The sequence below is a fragment of the Thalassophryne amazonica genome, chromosome 5 (genome assembly GCF_902500255.1).
Source record: "Thalassophryne amazonica chromosome 5, fThaAma1.1, whole genome shotgun sequence".
Lineage (NCBI taxonomy): Eukaryota > Metazoa > Chordata > Actinopteri > Batrachoidiformes > Batrachoididae > Thalassophryne > Thalassophryne amazonica.
Window position 1 is genome coordinate 83,203,150 of NC_047107.1, and position 20,677 is coordinate 83,223,826.

General features: G+C 44.9%; 1 protein-coding gene across 1 annotated transcript in view; it reads left to right on the top strand.

Moving 5' to 3' along the window:
- The first annotated feature begins 1,272 nt into the window (after positions 1-1,272).
- The window catches only part of si:dkeyp-117b11.1 (B-cell linker protein), a 64,529-nt gene continuing 45,124 nt past the window's right edge, over positions 1,273-20,677 (top strand). Inside the window, 4 exon segments of the mRNA XM_034170723.1 lie at positions 1,273-1,437; positions 7,223-7,248; positions 7,334-7,368; positions 7,463-7,500. Of these exon segments, the coding sequence (XP_034026614.1) occupies positions 1,429-1,437; positions 7,223-7,248; positions 7,334-7,368; positions 7,463-7,500 (108 nt within the window). The 5' untranslated portion in view covers positions 1,273-1,428.

The window sequence follows — 20,677 nt, forward strand, 5'->3', positions numbered from 1 at the left end:
AGATTTTTGCAAATTTATTAAAAATAAAAAACTAAGGAATCACCTGTACATAAGTATTCACAGCCTTTGCCACGAAGCTCAAAATAAAGCTCAGGTGCATTCTGTTTCCACGGATCATCCTTGAGATGTTTCTACAACTAACTGGAGTCCACCTGGGATAAACTGAGTTGGACATGATTTGGAAAGGCACACACCTGTCCACATATAAGGTACCACAGCGGACAGTGCACGTCAGAGCACAAGCATCAAATCAAAGGAATTGTCTGTAGACCTCCGAGACAGGATTGTCTTGAGGCACAAATCTGGGAAGGGTACATAAACATTTCTGCTGCTTTGAAGGTCCCAATAAGCACAGTGGCCTCTATCATCCATAAATGGAAGAAGTTTGGATCCACCAGGACTATAAACTGAGCGATCAGGGGAGAAGGGCCTTAATTGGGGAAGTGAACAAGAACCCTATGGTCACTCTATCAGAGATCCAGCATTCCTCTGTGGAGAGAGGAGAACCTTCCAAAAGGACAACCATCTCTGCAGCAATCCACCAATCAGGCCTGTATGGTAGAGTGGACAGACGGCTGTCACTCCTTAGTAAAAGACAGATGGCAGCCCACCTGGAGTTTGTCAAAAGGCACCTGAAGGACTCTCAGACCATGAGAAACAAAATTCTCTGGTCTAATCAGACAAAGACTGAACTCTTTGGTGTGAATGCCAGGCATCATGTTTGGAGGAAACCAGGCACCATCCCTACAGTGAAGTATGGTGGTGGCAGAATCATGCTGTGGGGATGTTTTTAAGTTGCAGGAACTGGGAGACTAGTCAGGATTGAGGGAAAGATGATGCAGCAATGTGCAGAGACATCCTGTGTGATATGTGCCTATATTTGTCTATATGTGGTCCTGTGATAGACTTTGTGTCCTGTCCCAGGTATTAACGGCCTCTTGCTGAGTGACCACTGTGATAGACTGCAGTTCCCCGTGGACTGGAATAAGCGGGTATAGAAAATGAATGAATGCAGCTATTGTTCTGCTTAACAGCAGTCTTGTAATGTTCAATAAATTATTATGTGTAAGGTTTCACCTGTCTAAAATGTTTGCACAGTACTGTCCATGTGTGAAGTGTTAATAATTAATTTCCTCTTATAATGGCAGCTGAAATACAAATATTGTGCAACAGGCAGAGCAAATGATACTTAACACTGCTGGTTATGTGTGGATGAGGTGAGATGCACGTGTGTGCGGGTGTGTGTATGTGTGTGCCTCTCTGTTTGAGAATGTCCGACTGCATGAGACACAGTGAGGAAATGCAAATGGGATCAGTTAGAACTGGCCTTCACATTTCTCTGTGTCACTCACTTTCAACCATTTGCCTCCAAGATCTGAACAAGGACTTTTTCCTCACAATTTGAACATGGAGATTTGATCCAAAATCATGACAATGGTAAAGTACCTTTTTATTTATTTTTATCATATTTTTTGCTTTGCATCCTGACATGTTTGGGTAGTGTGAGAAGGAAGTGAGAGATGTAATGCAGTAATGTTAGTAACCACTGTAATCTTTTACCTTTACTATGTTTGAAAGAGGAAATTATACTTAATGTGTTTTGCTATGAAATTATTTAAAATTATATATATATATATATATATATATATATCAATTCAATCAATTTTTTTTTTATATAGCGCCAAATCACAACAAACAGTTGCCCCAAGGCGCTTTATATTGTAAGGCAAGGCCATACAATATAAAGCTTTATATATATATATAAAGAAAATCAGATCAATCAAATTTGCATTTAGAATTTTATTATTTTGCCTTGACACAAATTCAACTGATAATTGACAAAAGCACAGGAGCTGATTGAGTTGTATGTTCTTAATATTTGAGCATTGTGTCATTATCATCATTAAATATTACAGTTACAATTTGTTTTAGCTAGATCTAATTCCATCACTGTGAAATATAATATTCAATGTGTTGGGCGTTAGACTGCTATATTTACACATAAGCACGCCACTCTATGTTTTGCCATCATTGTACAAAATGTAACGTTTGTTGAATGCAAACATTTTCAGAAAACCGATTACCTCAAACCAATTAGATCTAATTAACTTAAATGATTCAAAAAATTATTGGAAGTGAAATAAACTTCTTTAATTAGTGTTAATCCAACTTAATTGATGCACTATTAATTTAAAATATTTTGACAGACATTTAGCATGACACCATCAAGACTGTCATGAAACAAACATCCAAGAATGTCCTGGATTACCTTCAAGATGGCAACAAGACAAAGAAAGAGTGCAGGGACAAGAGCAAGATGATGTGTAAAGGTTCTACAATGGTTTATTCATTTCAATACCAACTTACCTCCAGTTAAGGGTCACAGAGGAGCTGGAGCCTATCCCAGCAGTCATCGGGCATGAGGCAGGGTACACCATGGACAGAACACCAGTCTATCACAGGGCCACATATAGACAAACACATTCACACTCGCAGCTATGGTCAATTTAAAGTTTCCAATTCACCTAACAGGCATGTTTTTGGATGTGGGAGGAAGCCAGAGCACCTGGAGGGAGCCCACATGAATGTGGGGAGAACATACAAACCACACAGAAAGGGGTGGGAAGCGATCCCACAACCTTCTTGCTGTGAGCCAACAGTGCTAACCACTAAACCACCATGCTGCCTGGTGGTTCATGATAGTTTTATAAGGTTTAAAACTTTCAAAAGTACATCTTGTACCATCAAGAGTGTCCAGGACTCACTAAGACAACACCAAGACTATGTCCAGGACCAACTACGATGTAATAGCTACGGTGGTGTTGCGGTCAAAAATCATGTATGTGGAAACAGGGGTTTCAAATGAGGTGGTCAGGATGCATATATGTGAAAGTGACAAACATGCCCTTTAATCCATGAATATTTGACCAATTTTGATGGATAATATACCAAATAATGTTTACATTTTTCCATAAATGTGTCTTTGAACTATACAGCAAACACTTATGGTGTAAGGAGACCTAAACTGGAACTATCCTATGCCAGCTGACAGAATTTTATGAATGAGTGTCATACGTATACTTGAAATACTGTTTGCATAGTAAATGGAGTTATTAACTTTACTTTATATGTTTAAGTTTATTAAATACTCAATCACCAAGTATATTTTTTACTCAATTAAAATAGTGATTGATGCTTGAGTTATCTTACTTGATTGACTTGAAGTAATTAGGTTCTTCAAACGCTTCAGGTTGGATTAATTTATCAGCCTTTACCGTGGGTAAACAGTATTTGTACTCAGAATTTTTTAAAATTCTTTTTATTGAACATTTCTTAACATTAACGGTCCAGTACAGTCAAACATACATCTTTTTCCTTTACTGATCCAAATGTAAATATACAATTAAAAAAAAAAAAGGGGGGGGGGGGGAATAAAGGGTACAGCATAAACATTATTTATCTCCCAGTTGAGCATCATAACTTTTCAGACATTTCTGCCCCGTTATCAGATATTGCAATACCTTGCTGAATCGGTCTACAAATATTGCAGACTGACCGTCAACACAGAATCGCAGTTTTTCCAAGGAAACAACGTCCAATATTAATGCTCTCCACAATTGTAATAATGGAGGTTCATCTCCAACCCATTTGGTCATAATGGCTTTCTGTCCTATCATAAAAAGAACCTGTACAGTATCTTTATAGTCTTTAAGTGATCCTGGTATAAGACCCAATAGGCATAAAAACAGATTGGGCCGTACTGGTTGTTCAGTTATTGCACTAACCTCAATACATACTGTTTCCCAGAATTGTCAGATTTTTTCAAATTCCCAAAGACAGTGGATTCTAGTTCCCAGATTGGTTTTACATTTTGGGCAATTAGGGGAGGCCCTGGAGTATATTTACTGTACATTTGTGGCGATACGTAGACATTTAATAGAATATTGTATTGAAGTTCTCGAAATCTATTGCAAATTGATATTTTTGAAGGTACAAGCAAGATTTTTTCCCATGAATCAGTATTTAAAGGTGTTTGTAGGAGAGTTGACCATAAATTCCTCAAAAATGATAGTTTTTCTGTATTTAGATGCTGTATTTAGATGCTTTGAGTAAAACCTAGAAACAAAGTGGCTTTGTTTTGCACAACTTAGTAAACTCTCTAACAAATTAAAGTCCTCCTGGAAGTTCATGTTCTTCATTTTATTTTTTACATAGTGCCTGACCTGTAAATATTTGAAAAAAATCTCCCATTGGTAAATTGTATTCGGTTTTTATGGATTCAAAGGTTTTAAATTTCCCATCCTTCCAGAGACTACATTAATTGTGAATCCCTGATTCCTGCCATCTCTGAAAGTTGGATCCAGTGCCTTCCTGGGCTAAAGTACTTTATATTCAGTCTCACACCTGATCTAAAGTATGCTTAATACCAAAGTACTGGTACACTCTGGTTTAAAGGGAATGATAAGGAACAGTCTGATTGGATGATTTTATATTTAGCCCACAACACACCCATGACTAAAAACAGTAAATATCCAATACCCTTGCACCCTGTTCCCACCTTTATGTTTAGTTTACATGCTGTCTAGATCAAGGCCATGGACATGAAATGAACCTTGGTGGGATAAAATCAGCTGCAGGGTCTGTGGGATCATCTTCCCAAAAAAAAAATTGCACATGGGAAGAAGTTTTTATGATTTTTTTTTAACAATAATGTTTTAACAGTGTACTGTATACATTGCTCTCTCTCTCTCTCTCTCTCTCTCTCTCTCTCTCTCTCTCTCTCTCTCTCTCTCTCTCTCTATCTCTTGCTTGCATTGAAAAACAATTTCTTATTTTATTATACACAATGTAAAGATGCCTGAACACAGAATGGTTATGGCTTCCTTGAGGAATCAGCTGAAGTCTCGCAGACTGTCTGCTCAGTGTCCAAGAATAAATCAGGTCAGAGTTCAAGCTCAGGCTGTTTCAGGGAACACGGCAGTTCATCCGAATGTAATGTCAGATTCTTCCACAACCAGACAATGAAAGTTGCTGGGGACTGTAGTGGACTCAACAGTGTCCATAGAAAGATGGTGTTTCATATCTGAGGATGCTCTAAACCTGTACAGGTAGTGCCAGTGCATGGTTTAATGAAATTCCAGGCTGTAATGGGAGGCTGATAAGCAGGGTTGTGATTTTGTTAGAGGAATCTGTCATCAGGAAAGTCACTATCTGTGACCTTCTGACTCTTTGCACATTGCTCCTCCAAACCTCCATCTTGTCGCACGATGTGATAGCTCAGTCTGGACAGATGCCTCTGTTGTTCTTTTATTGTTCTTTTGAGCCAGCGAGTGAAACAAGGGAGCAGCCGAAGGGACTTACTTTGATAAGTTGTATGTTGGGACGGTCCCAGTTGTATGTTATGTTGTTTCACTGGGATACAGGGACATCTCAATGGACTGGAAGAAAGTACTTTGCTGTCCCTAACTACAGTCGTATTACACTGCTCTTTGTGCCAGAAAAGGTGCTTTCAAGAATGAACAGGATTTAGTTCCTGTATACGTGTTGCCTCAGCAATCAGTGCAGTCTGGCTTCATACCCAATAAGTCAACCACCAACAATGATCAGTGCTGAGGGACCCCCATAGCTGTAGAACGCAAAGGGGGGTTTCACATCGCTGTGGCAGATATATGGGCACTTAAAAAAAATAGGTGTGGACCAGCTTTCTGCCAGTGTTTTTGGCATGTAGGTCTCAAGACAGTTACATAATGCAGTCCATGCTCCAAGTCCTAAACTACTTTGTGAAGACAAGCCCAGATGTTGTGGTGAAGGGTGCAATGACACAACTGGTGACCCCAAAGCAGAGATATATAAAAAGCTGCCTTATTGTCAATAGTTTCAACAGATACCAATCCCAAATACCAAAACTCTTAATTGTTGTCTGTACACCTGAAATGCGTGCGTATTTAGCATTTTTCACGTGTCGTTGCGTTCCATAGCCTAATTACTTGATTGTCACCAAATTGGTATGTGTGTTAGGTATGGTTATCCCAACAAGCCTGTTCATTTTGACGTGAAAATGTCAAGGTCAAAATCAATGAACTGCACTTTGTAAAAGCCTTTTGCAGAAAAGCATCACTTGTCAATAGTAAGTTTATGAACATTTTTCCAGGGCATCATGGGTTAGTGCAGACTATGTGCTTGTTGTTACAACACAAATCAGATTCATTCTTTACTGGTTGTTTGCATACATCCCACAATGTGTTGTGCCCCAAAAGAAGAGTTGCCCATTTCTTTGCTATCAGCGGGTCTAATAATGTTGACACTAATGAAAATGTTTAATATAGCATTGTTAAATCATTAAAATCTCTGCAATTTGTGTTGTGTTGTGCGTACAGTATTGTGTTTTGCCTGGTGGGCATTAGATTTCAGTTCTCAGTTGCATTTTTCCCCCTTTTCTCATCATGTCATTGTCTTAGGGAGATTATGTTTTGGGAAACACAACAGGTGGTTTCACAGTTACTTGTTAGAGGGAAGTTACTGCATCTTGTGGCTGTTATAATGCAAAACATCATGACTATGATTTAACTGCTTACCAAAATGCAAATGTTTGAAGGAGGAATTCTGAAGCTGATAGAACAAAGAGACGGCAAATAGCAGTTAACACATTTTCAGCTGTGTGCAGTGAATCAAACAGAGGGCGAACAGTATCTGATGGAGATGAGAGTGAGTCACAGAGTGAAACTGCTGTCGTCCTCCTCTCTCCATTTGTCTGTCTGTCTGTCTGTAATAATTTACATGAACACTTCCTCTCTAGCAGCCCTGCTGGGAACTGTGGGAAAAATAGAGATGCAGTGCCTCCACTTCCTGATTTCTCTGTTTGTCTACACCTGCTTTGTCTTACATGCTGTGTGACTTCACTTATAGTCAATTTAACCTTCACAACAGCAGGAATGTGGATTTCCATGATTAAAACTCAGATGTTGTGTGACGAAAATCTCTGAATGAATCCTGAGAGAGAATCCTACAACTTCAGGTGTTTGATTAAATCCAAAAACAACTTGTGATTTGTCTTCTTAATATAACTCTGTGATCCCAGTGACCTTCATCAGACAGTAACGCTGATAAAAACAGTGAATGAACCCACTGAACACCACCACACACCGTTTCCAGTAAAAAAAAAAAAGCTGCCCTGTATGCTTATTTTCCATTTCTAATCTCTACACCAAACTGTTCTTTCTAGACTTTCTTTGGAAAATATAAGAATCCGTAAGTATCGCAACATTTATTTTGAAATTGAAGTATGATGTATGCAATGTTTGTTGTTTGATTGTTTGATTTCTCTTCCTTTAAGGCACAGTCTACCTCCTGCTCCACCCAGGAGGTCAGGTGAGACATAACATCAACACAAAATGAGAGGAGAAAGGTGAATAAAAAACAAACAAACTACTTTCCTTGAAGATATCATCTCTCTGTGTTTCAGATACCACTTCAGAGTTTGGCTGGCCAGAGGAAGAGTTTGTATGTATGAATTTAAGTTATCTGAATTGTTATTCTCTCCAGATTTGATGACTTTTCACATAAAATGCCTTCACATTCCAACTCTGTGATTGTAATAATTCGGCCTTTAGTAAAATTTAAGTTGCAAAACATTCAACTGGTAGAGTCAGCAGGTGACAGAAGTGAGAGGTTTTCTGGCTAATGAGGGTACACATCAAAAACTACAGTGGATCATTTACAGAAACTGTAGTTATCTATATTATAACAGCCTAGTGGCCTCTGTGTGCGTGTGTGTGTGTGTATGACTCCAATCACAGAGAGACTGGTGAGAGCTGATGTTTGCCGTTTGGTATGCTTATATATTTTGGGTCAAGGATGAACACTGCAAAAATGGAAAGTTGATAAGACTAATATTTTTGGAGAAATTAGCAGTTATAGCTAACCAGTAAATAATGGATGTTGTGCTGCATTGCCGGTTCTGTTCATTACCTTTATGGACAGAATTTCTAGGCGCGGCCAGGGTGTAGAGGGGGTCTGGTTTGGGAACCACAGAATCTCATCTCTGCTGTTTGCGGATGATGTGGTTCTGTTGGCTTCGTGAAATCAGGACCTTCAGCGTGCCTTGGGGCAGTTTACAGCCGAGTGTGAAGCGTCCAGGATGAAAATCAGCACCTCCAAATCCAAGGCCATGGTTCTCGACAGGAAAAAGGTGCCTTGCCCTCTTCAGGTCGGTGGAGTGTCCTTGCCTCAAGTGGAGGAGTTTAAGTCTCTTGGGGTCTTGTTCACGAGCGAGGGACGGATGGAGCGTGAGATCGACAGATGGATTGGTGGCAGCGTCTGCAGTGATGTGGGTCGCTGTATCGGACCGTTGTGGTGAAGAGAGAGCTGAGCAGGGGGGCAAAGCTCTCAATTTACCGATCGATCTATGTTCCGACCCTTGTAACTACGCTGGTCTGCTCAAAAGGACTTCACGCTCCTTACTGATGTCCACAGACATTTATTTCTTTATTCAGCTCGCGTAACAGCCATGGAACAGTCGTGGGGAACACCCGTGGAACACCGTGGAACACCGTGAAAACGTGTGCGCCTGTTTGACCAGCAGTAGAATGACACCATAAGCAGATTCTGTGTCTTTATCTGAGTTTTACGTACTGCTCTGACTTTCCTTGTCTTTTTTCTCTCCCGCTCTACGCACATGCCCTTCCGGGTCGTGCGATTACGTGACTTATTTCCTCTTCAGCACAGGTAATTTCAAAATAAAAGAAACATCTTAAGCTGTAAAGCCATGTTACTCATTGCCTTAAATAATCGTGCAATTATTCACCAAAAGGAATGAAGGAAATTTCGCATCATATTCCTGTTGTCATGGTGACCTATATACAATTCATTTTGACGTTAGTTACACTCCCACCAAATTACCTTTGATAGACAATTAAGATGTTTCACTTTACACTCTTCATTCAAATAAATCAATGGTAATTTCCAAATAGATCATCTACTCAAACTATACACATTTAGAAAATGAACCATATGGCACTTTCTTTTTTTTTTTTTTCAAGTTACCTTACCAGTACTATAATAGCAGGTTATGTCCTTTATCTACTTTCTACAAGAATGACAAGCTTTTGGATGGCTCTCTCTATAATGGACGGTTTGCACAAGCGTTCACCCTTCCTTCCCAGTTTCTTGTCTCCAACTTGTAGTGACATTTTTCTAATCAGTCCATCATCACCCTCGTGTACATCTACCACTCTGCCAAGTGTCCATTCATTACGAGGGATGTTTTCATCTTTGACTATCACAATATCACCAACTCTCATGTTGCACTTAGGGGCATGCCATCGCTGTCTCAGAGTGAGGTTATCAAGGTATTCTTTCCTCCATCTGTTCCAAAACTGCTCTGTTGCATACTGGACTCTTCTCCAGCATTTTGTGGCATACACGTCTTCTTGAACAAACTTGCCAGGTGGGGGCACTGGTACAGCGCATTTCATGGTGATAAGATGATTTGGTGTTAAGGGCTCCAAACTTGTGTGATCACTGATGCTGTTAACAGTGAGTGGGCGACTGTTTACATTGTACATGGCTTCATAAAGAAAGGTTCTTAAAGATGCGTCACCCAGCCTTCCAGCACTTTGGGCAAGAACTTTACTCAGCACACTTTTTACAGTCCTGATTTGGTGCTCCCATGCGCCTCCAGCATGGCTTGAGCTTGGTGCATTCATGAGGAAGTCGCACTGCTTATTTGCCAAGTATGATGTCACTTTGTCTTTGTCGATTTCTCGTAGAGCTTTTGCCATTTCATTCTTTGCTCCCATGAAGCTAGATCCCTGATCCGATCTGATTTGTCTGATAGCTCCACGGATAGCTATAAAACAGCGTAAAGCATTGATGAATGCATCAGTTGTTATGTCTTCCAGCATCTCTAAATGAATTGCTCTAGAGCTGAGACATGTGAAGAGAAGAGCATAGCGTTTGTACACTCTGCAGCCTTGTTTGGTACTGAAGGGGCCAAAGCAGTCCATGCCTACATAGGTGAATGGTGGGGAAGGGTCAATGCGATCACTAGGCAGATGTGCCATTCTTTGTTCCTCTGGTGGTGCACGGGCTCTCCTACACCACACACATTGTCTGATGTACTTAGCTACTGCTTTACCTCCTCCAAGAATCCAAAACCCATTAGCTCTGATCTCATTTAAGGTTTGACCTTGACCTTGATGCTGTGTCTTCTCATGACAGTGTTCAATAATGAGCTTTGTAATAATGCAATCTTTAGGGAGTATTGCAGGATGCTTCACCTCAAAATGTGTGGATGCCTTTCTCAGCCTACCTCCAACTCTCATCACACAGTCCTTGAGGAATGGATCAAGCTGATAGAGTCTGTTGTTACAGGGCAACTTTCCTGTTTTCTGTTCAAGGTTTTTCAGCTCTTCCTGAAAAGCATTTTGTGTTGTGGGCTGGGGTATTTGGCTGGCTTTGTTTTTGTTTTCTGTTTCTCCCACCAGGTGGTATGCATTCAGGACTGAGTGGCTGAGCATTAGGACCTCACCCTGAACACCTGAGGCTTGTTTTCACGTGCAGGTCATCAGGACTCACAGCTGTGGTGTATTTTGTCTTGATCAGAGATTGCTGCATTTAAACCTTGAATGCACAGTGTGTGATTGCCAGAGACTTGACCTTGTGAGCAGACGTGTGAGATCGACGTCAGGAGAACAATCTCACATCACGGACGCAGAGACCGCTCCAGGTCTGTGAAGGAGGATTGGGTGAGGTCTCACGCTCTTCAGCACACTTCCTGAGGTAATTCGGTTTTTGGTGACTTTTATGAAGTAATGACAGTGGATTGGTGTCCCTCACACCTTGTGTTAGTGAGCTGTCACGTTATGCTAATTGTCTAATCAGCTTCTGCTGCAGTGGAGATTTGAACTGAGTTGTTCCGTGCCTGCAGGGTAAGAAGCTGATGTATAGATTTAAGCCAGGAAGTGTTTGCTGATTGCGTGCACCTTTGAGTTGTGTCTCTCTGTGTGGAGTTGGACTCACCTCATGTTTTCTTTCTTCACAGACTTGGTTTGTCGCGGCCACCTGGGGGGTGTCGGCGGGGTCCCTGGGTCCGAACTGCTGTGGCTCCGGACCGTTTGCGCTGTTGAGAGCGCGCCGTGTTTCCACCTCACCAGACCGCGGACTTTTTAGTTGTTTAGCACTGCACACATTGTTATGTTTATTAAATTCTGTTATCTTTTGAACCGTGCTCTGCTTATTTTATGCTGGGTCCTTTCAAACGCTGGGTCGGTGCTCCGACCTTGTCCGAAACATAACATTTTGTTGTGCAAGTTTAATGAGGGTTAATGCGGCTTGTCTCCTTTGTTCCACATCTGGAGGTTCTGATGTCTTTATTCTCTTTGCCATTCGTTGAATGAGTGCAACAACATTGACTGCAGTAGTCCCATTTGAAGAGCCGTGACAAATGTTCTGCAATGTTACATTGTTGTTCCACTTCAGTATCCAACACTTGTATGGCCTTACCTCTGGATCTCCCACCAACAGCTCTGGAATGTTTTGTTCTGTTACTATCTCTCTTTCCCATAAAATCTGGGACCTGTGAGCCCGTTTGAGTTGATAAGGTCAGCGACTCTTTAGCCACGTGAGGCGTGGTCTGCTGGATTTTCTGCAGTGGTAACATAATACCACTGTTCTGGGTTTGTAGTTTCGCGGATTCTCTGAACACGATTGGCTACACAAACATGGAATCTTTTGGCCTCATTGTTGATATAGCCTAGAACTACCTGTGAGTCTGCCTTTTCAGCATCGCCATCTCTGAAAACTCCTTCCATGAACTTCACATAGTCATTGTTAAACTTAGGATCTCTGTCCAGTTTCCTTTTGAGGTGCTTTAAACGGACTAGAGCCAGATTTTGTTGTTTGGGAGTTGGGGGCGTGCCTTAAATGGAAGGGGCATTTCAAGATGACCATGCTCATTTTGATGGATCCCTTCTTTAGGATTTGGAGGAATTGGATATCTTCTTTTGATATATCACTCTCGTTTGGTTTGGTATCTGCAAAATCTGACTCGAGTACTTTAATGATGGCAGTTGGGGTTACGGGGGGTATCTCTTTCACAGCCACACGATGACATAGACCAGTTACATTGCTTTCATTTGCCAACTGTGGTGTCCCTCCTACAATGCTCCAGGCTAGGTCTGTTCTGACAGCATAAGGCTCGTTGTCATCTCCAGTGATGACCTCTCTGGGAGCTAAGGCTCTGGAACAGTCGTAGCCTATCAGCAATCCAACTGCACAGTCCATTAAAGGGGGAATCTCTTGAGCAATGTTTGCGAGATGTTTCCATTTGCTGGCTGTTTGACAAGTAGGAATGTGTGTGCGCTCAAGTGGAATGAAGTCTCTTGTGTAAGCTGGAGGTAGGTCGATGCACGTATTGGAGAAGAATCCTCTGACTTTAAGTCCTTGTGCTCTTTGACTCTTCACAATAGTGTCCCTTTGACCATGGTTGCGAGCTTTAGTTTTACTGGCTCTAACACTGCCTGCAGCTTTTCACACACTTCCTGATCAACAAACATGTGGGTGCTTTGCGTATCTAATAGCGCATACACCAAGGTTTCACTGCTAGGAGAATTAGTTGACGAAATCCACACTGGCACAATCATTGAGGTGCTTCCATTCTTACCTCCTTCCACTGAACAAGAGAGTAAGGCCATGTTCTCGTCTGCTGTACTTTGTACAAGTTTGTCTGCTGGAGAGTGATCTTCATGCAGAGAAGTTGGATGGCTTCTTTTGCATATGCTGCACGTGGCTCTGTTTTTACAGTCTTTAGAGATATGACCTGTCCTCAGGCACAGTTTGTTTTCATGAACATAGTTTTTCTTATCATCCACAGACATTTCTGTTAGCTTTGGACACTTTATGTATGGTGTGATTTTCTCCACAGCAAATGCACTGCTTGTGGCTGGAGTTTTGTGGTGGTATGTCTCTTTTCTTTTGCTTATCAGTGTCTCTTATCTTTATTTCCTCTATGTTAGACTTAGTTGTGAGGGTTTGCAGTGTCTGAAGTCTTTACGCGGGTAACAAAGGCATTTGCTTTTGTGCGTTTTGTTTCTCTCGCTAGGATTTCTGCAGGTGGCTTTAAAGCGTGTTAGGACGACACTGGGTTACAGGCTATGCGTGCCTCCTTGGAGATAAAGGAGGCAAAGTCTTTAAAGCTTGGATAGTCCTCGCCTTTATCCAGCTGTTCCGTTACATAGCGATTCCACCTGGACGTTATCCAATCTGGGAGTTTCAATCTGGTTCTCTTCACAATCATCTAGCACTTGTAGACCTTTTATGTGAGGCATGGCATTGCTACATGTTTGCAGGAAATCACTGAATTCTCTCAGTTTGACATACTCTTTTCCCCCGATTTTTGGCCATTTGTTGAGTTTCTCTCTGAAAGCACGTTGCACTACAAATGAATGTCCATATCTTGCATTGAGCCTATCCCATGCTTCCTTATAGGCTTCTTCATCTTTACGGTAGAAACTACCTTCAAGAGTAGATTTAGCTTCTCCTGCTATGTATTTTTGCAGATAAAATAGCCTGTCTGCAGGATTTGAGCATCGTCTCTCTATTAGAGCCTTAAAGCTTGTGCTCCACTCTATGAACTTTAAAGGGTCACCGTAAAACACAGCAGGCTCTGGGGCAGGCAACCGAGTGAGAGCTATTGACTCTTGAAACGCCTGTACAATGGCTGACTCATTTTTTGTGATTGGCTGATCATCACGTTCAATGTAAGAGGTGGACAGCGTAGGGCTTACTTTGCTGTGTGCACATCTCTCACTTTTTTCTTTAATCTCCTCTTCTGTGTAGACTTTCAGCTTTGCCTGCATTACTTCAATGTCTCTTTGGTTTTCAAGTTTTTTCAGTTGTTGACGATGAGCTTCAATAGTTTCTTCCATTTCGGCTTTCTTTGCAGCTAGTTGTGCAGCCGTCTCTGCTCTCTTGTTTTGAGATGCTAGGTGACTCAGAGAGATGGTCAGAATTAAGGCTGTGTGTAGTTACTCTGGAGGCAGTAGATCCATATATTGATCTGGCATATTGATTATCAAGGAGCATACGTAATCTTGCCTTTTCTGCTACAGCATCAAACCCATTTTCTTCTTCTATTAGTCATAGTCTCATTAACCGCACCAAGTCCAAAGTTACAGCAGAGCATGCATCAACTTTCCTCTGAATTTCTTGACTTGGGGCTGCTTGCCTTCTAATGTTGTCATAGGTTTCTTTCAATTCGGAATCAAGCATTTCAAAATCATCCATCATGTCACACAAGTATTTTCCTGGGCATGCTTCCTTTAATCTTGTGCGAGTGTCTCTTACTTTAATTGTCCACTTGTCATAGAGTGATTGGAACTTCCTTTCGTTTTGGTCTAACTCTTGTTCCTTGAGTTCTTGCATTTTAGGTGTAAAATGTCTTTCACGGGAGGATTTTCTTATTTCTCTTCCAGACTGTTCAGTTATAGCATACATTTCCTTTGGCCTTACAGCTGCCTCTGTATGTACTTCCCCTTGTTCTTGAGGCTCATGGTCGATTTGGTTATCATTTTGTAATAAGGGATTGTCATTGGAAGTCATTTTATATTTTTCTTGCTTTATTTTCTGTCATTTTGTTATTCATTTGACTCTTTATTTATCCATCAGTAGCTCTGGCCATTCATAACTGCACAATTTGCCCTTAAGATGCACATTTGCACTTGGTCTTGCTTCTGCAGATGAAACTTTGAACTCTGAAGCCTTGGCTTGCTGCAGGATGCGAAGAACTCTGACGCCGCCTTGTGGGTGCAGGACGAAACAGCCTCAGTACGATGGATCAGGTCACGTTTTCACTGTAACTACGCTGGTCTGCTCAAAAGGACTTCACGCTCCTTACTGATGTCCACAGACATTTATTTCTTTATTCAGCTCGCGTAAAAGCCATGGAACAGTCGTGGGGAACACCCGTGGAACACCGTGAAAACGTGTGCGCCTGTTTGACCAGCAGTAGAATGACACCATAAGCAGATTCTGTGTCTTTATCTGAGTTTTACGTACTGCCCTGACTTTCCTTGTCTTCTTTCTCTCCCGCTCTACGCACATGCCCTTTCGGGTCGTGCGATTACGTGACTTATTTCCTCTTCAGCACAGGTAATTTCAAAATAAAAGAAACAAAGTAAAGCCGTGTTACTCATTGCCTTAAATCAGGGGTAGGCAACCAGTTCCAGAAAGAGCCATGAGGGTGCAGGTTTTCTTTGCAGCCACTGACTCCACCAGGTGATTTTACTGATTAATATCACTTTGAGCAGATGGAATCAGTTAATCAGTTCACCAAAAGGAACGAAGGAAATTTCGCATCATATTCCTGTTGTCATGGTAACCTATATACAATTCATTTTGACGTTAGTTACAACCGTCACCTATGGTCATGAGATTTGGCTTGTGACCGAAAGAACGAGATTGCGAGTACAAGGGGCCGAGATGAGTTTCCTCCGCAGGGTGGCTGGGCGCTCCCTTAGAGATAGGGTGAGGAGCTCGGTCACTCGGGAGGAGCTCAGAGTCGAGCCGCTGCTCCTCCATGTCGAAAGGAGTCAGCTGAGGTGGCTCGGGCATCTTTTCCAGATGCCCCCTGGGCGCCTCGCTGGAGAGGTGTTCCAGGCACGTCCCATTGGGAGAAGGCCCCGGGGTTGACCCCAGGACACACTGGAGGGACTACGTCTCTCGGCTGGCTTGGGAGCGCGTCGGGGTTCCCCCGGAGCAGCTGGGGGAAGTGTGTGTGGATCAGGAGGTCTGGGCAGCTTTGCTTGAGCTGCTGCCCCCGTGACCCGACTCCGGATAAAGCGGAAGAAAATGGATGGATGGATGGATGTGCTGCAGTGCAACATGGGAGTTCAGGGTTTTGGGTTTTAAATTTTGTTATTGTGGTTCGTGTCAGATTAACAGTGTTGTTAGTGTTATTGATTTATTGTGTTTTTTTAGTTCAGTTGATTTAGTCAGTTTAGTTAATGGCCCGGTCACACGGCGTACAAGGGAAAAAAGTAAAAAAGTAACAAATCGTCAAGAAATGGTGGACGAATGAGCTTTTGACTTTTCCCATCACTGAATAGCCTGCGAATGAACTAAAATGGAACAAAACCAAATTTAACGTTGATCTTGACCTTTTAAACGAAACCCTGGTGTTTCTGATCACCAGACTGCGGCTGTGTGATCAAGCAGTCATTCACACGCACATGCGCAGGTTCGATTACCTGTTCTGATCATGCAAGAACAGGTGCTGCATACGTGGATCAGACACACACACACACACACACGCACATGCTTCCCCTTTTCTCCAGCTAATTCACACTGAATAAATGCATTCAGTGTTTGGATGTGTTGTAGCTCACGCACACTTACACATGTGGACAAAAGGACTGTCTTGTACATGATTCAGTGACTCAAACTTTGTTCAGAAAAGAATGCAGTCATTTGTGATCACAATGGGTTTTCTGTTTTCATATGTCACACCTCTGTGGATCAAAGCTGTTCACATGCGAATGTCCGCTGCTACTGGTACTTGATGCTCAAAGTCATGCACCTGTAAACTGCTGCCTGGTTTGCACAAACCGAGGTGCAATTTGCTCTGAGAGTTCACTGCAGATGACATGAAATATTATTACATCATGTTGACCCTCAGCAGCTCCATGGTAACGAGCTGAAACTTTTTCCACACTTGATGCTCAAAAGCACACTTCTGTAAACTGCCATCCAGTTTGCACAAACCAAGGTTGCAGTTCACTCTGAAAGATCACCACAGACAACATGAAATATTTTACATCATGACGGCCCACAGCAGCTCTACAGCAACGAGGCTGACCACGCTCCTGCAAAGCCACCTCCCCGTCCCCTGCTGCGAAGAAATATGCAGCGATCAAGGATCACCTCGTCAAAACCTTTGAACTGTTAGACTGAAAGGGACAGCAGACTGTTCTCTCTGCACAGGCTGGAGGACAGAAAGCCTTCAGGGTTCATGGACAGAATGCTGCAGCTCCTGATAGGACACCGGCCAGACTTTTTGTTGGGAAGGTGTCGTAGCACGGACCCACAACAGGGGGCGCAAAGGAACGGACAATGAATAAGCCAATAAGTAACAATTTAATGTTGTGACAACACACAACTAAACACACAAGATATGAATAGACAGTTAACACCAGGTGACGTGTGGGCAGGCTCGAAGATAGAAGACCCCCGACGAGAGATGAGCCGCGTCCCACACGGCTTCCACCACCAACAGCCTGAAGAACACCGGAGCCGCCAAGTCCCGAGTCCCCAGGTGGCCTCTGTCTTCGGCTGTCGACCCTGGTACTGCTGGCAGAAAACAAAGACAGGATGGATGAGTATGAATTCGCACACTCAGTAATCCACAGTCTGCACTCAGTTAGGAGGGGGAAACCTCCACCTCCAGAAACAATTTCACCCGTGCAGCTCCTGTTAGTCTCTTCCCTGGATGGAGTGAGAGGCGAAGACCGTCGCACTCCCACTATCCGCCAATCCAGCTTCAGACTGAGTCCACAGGAAAACGGCTGCACCCAGAACAATGTTTAGATACAACAAAATCACAGCAGAGAAGGTTACGTCTTCTGTAGTTGATTTCTCGGCGGGGAGGTGGAGTTGCAGTCTGGCTTATGTGGTGGTGTAATGAGTGACAGCTGGTGTGATGAGTGACAGCTGTCACTTCTTCTGGGTCTGGTGCCCTCTGGTGGTGGTGGGCCAGCAGTACCTCCTCTTCAGCGGCCCACATAACAGGACCCCCCCTCAACGGGCGCCTCCTGGCGCCCGACCAGGCTTGTCGGGTGTCTCTTGTAAAAATCGGCCAGGAGGGCCGGGTCCAGGATGAAGCTCCTTTTCACCCAGGAGCGTTCTTCAGGTCCATACCCCTCCCAGTCCACCAGATATTGGAAACCACCCGGCCCCTTACGACGGACGTCCAGGAGCCTGCGGACTGTCCAAGCAGGCTCCCTGTCAATGAGCCGGGCAGGAGGCGGCGTAGGTCCAGGAGCACAGAGGGGCGAGTGTGGTGGTGTGGCTTGAGGCGGGACACATGGAACACAGTGTGGATCCGCAGTGAAGCTGGAGTTGGAGCTTCACTGCGGCCGGGTTGATGATCTTGAGGATTTTGAAGGGTCCTATGAATCTGTCCTTCAACTTCGGGGAGTCCACACAGAGAGGGATGTCCTTTGTCAAAAGCCACACCTCCTGCCCGGGCTGGTATGTGGGGGCCGGGGAACGCCGGCGGTCCACATGGGTCTTGGCCCTCATCCGGGCCTTTAACAGGGCAAGCGGGCGGTCCGCCACACCCGGCGGCACCTCCTGAGGTGGGCCTGGACCGAGGGCACACCGACCTCGTCCCTCCACCAGCGGGAACAATGGGGGCTGGTACCCCAAACATGCCTCAAAAGGGGAGAGGCCAGTAGCAGATGAGACTTGGCTGTTATGGGCATACTCGATCCAGGCCAGATGGTGACTCCAGACCGCCGGGTGCGCGGAGGTGACGCAGCAAAGGGCCTGCTCCAACTCCTGGTTAGCCCGCTCTGCCTGGCCGTTTGTCTGGGGGTGGTACCCGGATGAGAGACTCACGGTGGCCCCCAGCTCCTTACAGAAACTCCTCCAAACCTGCGAAGAGAACTGGGGACCACGATCTGATACGATGTCCGATGGTATCCCATGCAGCCGCATGGCGTGGTGGACCAGGAGGTCTGCCGTCTCCTGGGCCGTTGGGAGCTTCGGGAGGGCCACGAAGTGGGCCGCCTTGGAGAACCGGTCCACTATCATGAGAATGATGGTGTTGCCCTGGGATGGCGGGAGGCCTGTGATGAAGTCCAGGCCGATGTGAGACCAGGGGCGGTGAGGCACTGGCAGGGGTTGGAGGAGTCCCGAGGTCTTTCGATGGTCTGCCTTGCCCCTGGCACAGATGGTACAGGCCTGGACGTAGTCCCGAACGTCGGTTTCCAGGGACGCCCACCAGAAGCGCTGCTGGACCACTGCCACGGTCCTACGCACTCCGGGATGACAGGAGAGCTTGGATCCGTGACAGAAGTCCAATACGGCAGCTCTGGCCTCTGGTGGGACGTACATTCTGTTCTTGGGGCCGGTCCCCGGGTCCGGGCTCCTTGCCAGGGCCTCCCGGACGGTCTTCTCCACGTCCCAGGTGAGGGAGGCCACGACAGTGGACTCGGGGATGATGGTCTCGGTGGGGTTCGACAGCCCCGCCTTGGCTTCTTCTTCGTGCACCCGGGACAACGCATCCCAATTTTTGTTTTTTGGTCCCGGGGCGGTACGTAATCCGGAAGTCAAGCGCCCGAAGAACAGAGACCAGCGGGCTTGCCTGGGGTTCAGCCGCTTGGCGGTCCGGATGTACTCCAGGTTCCGATGGTCCGTGAAAACCGTTGAAAGGCAACGACGCCCCCTCCAGCAGGTGTCTCCACTCTTCAAGAGCCTCCTTCACCGCGAGGAGCTCCCGATTGCCGACGTCATAGTTCCGTTCAGCTGGGGTCAACCTGCGGGAAAAATAGGCACAAGGATGGAGAACCTTATCAGCCTCCAAGCTCTGGGACAGCACGGCTCCTATCCCTGAGTCAGAGGCGTCCACTTCCACTATGTACTGGCGATCAGGATCAGGCTGCACCAGAACTGGTGCAGTCGAGAACCTGCGTTTCAACTCCTTGAACGCGCGGCTTCGCACCGATCCGACCAGGTGAAGGGGACCTTGGTGGAGGTCAGGGCAGTCAGGGGGCTAACTACCTGACTGTAGCCTTTAATGAACCTCCTGTAGAAATTTGCAAAGCCGAGGAACTGCTGCAGTTTCCTGCGGCTTGTTGGTTGGGGCCAATCTCTCACCGCCGCAACCTTGGCCGGATCAGGGGCGACGGAGTTGGAGGAGATGATGAACCCCAAGAAGGACAAGAAGTGCGGTGGAACTCGCACTTCTCGCCCTTCACAAACAGCCGGTTCTCCAACAACCGCTGTAGGACCTGACATGCTGGACATGGGTCTCAGGGTCCGGGGAAAAGATGAGTATATCGTCCAGATATACGAAGACGAACTGATGCAGGAAGTCCCGCAAGACGTCATTTACCAAAGCTTGGAACGTCGCGGGGGCGTTAGTGAGGCCGAACGGCATGACCAGGTACTCAAAGTGACCTAACGGGGTGTTAAATGCCGTCTTCCATTCGTCTCCCTTCCGGATCCGAACCAGGTGGTACGCGTTTCTAAGATCTAATTTCGTGAAAAATTTGGGGCTCCATGCAGGGGCGTGAACACTGAATCCAACAGAGGTAATGGGTATCGGTTGCGAACCGTGATCTCGTTCAGCCCTCTGTAATCAATGCATGGACGGAGTCCGCTGTCCTTTTTGCCCACAAAAAAGAAACCAGCACCCATCGGGGAGGTGGAGTTCCGGATCAGCCCGGCAGCTAAAGAGTCCCGGATGTAGGTCTCCATTGATTCGCGTTCCGGACGTGAGAGGTTGTACAACCTACTGGACGGGTACTCAGCGCCCGGGACCAAATCGATGGCACAATCGTACGGTCGGTGCGGGGGAAGAGTGAGTGCCAGATCTTTGCTGAAGACGTCAGCGAGATCGTGGTACTCCTTTGGCACCGCCGATAGATTGGGGGGGACTTTAACCTCCTCATTAGCCGTC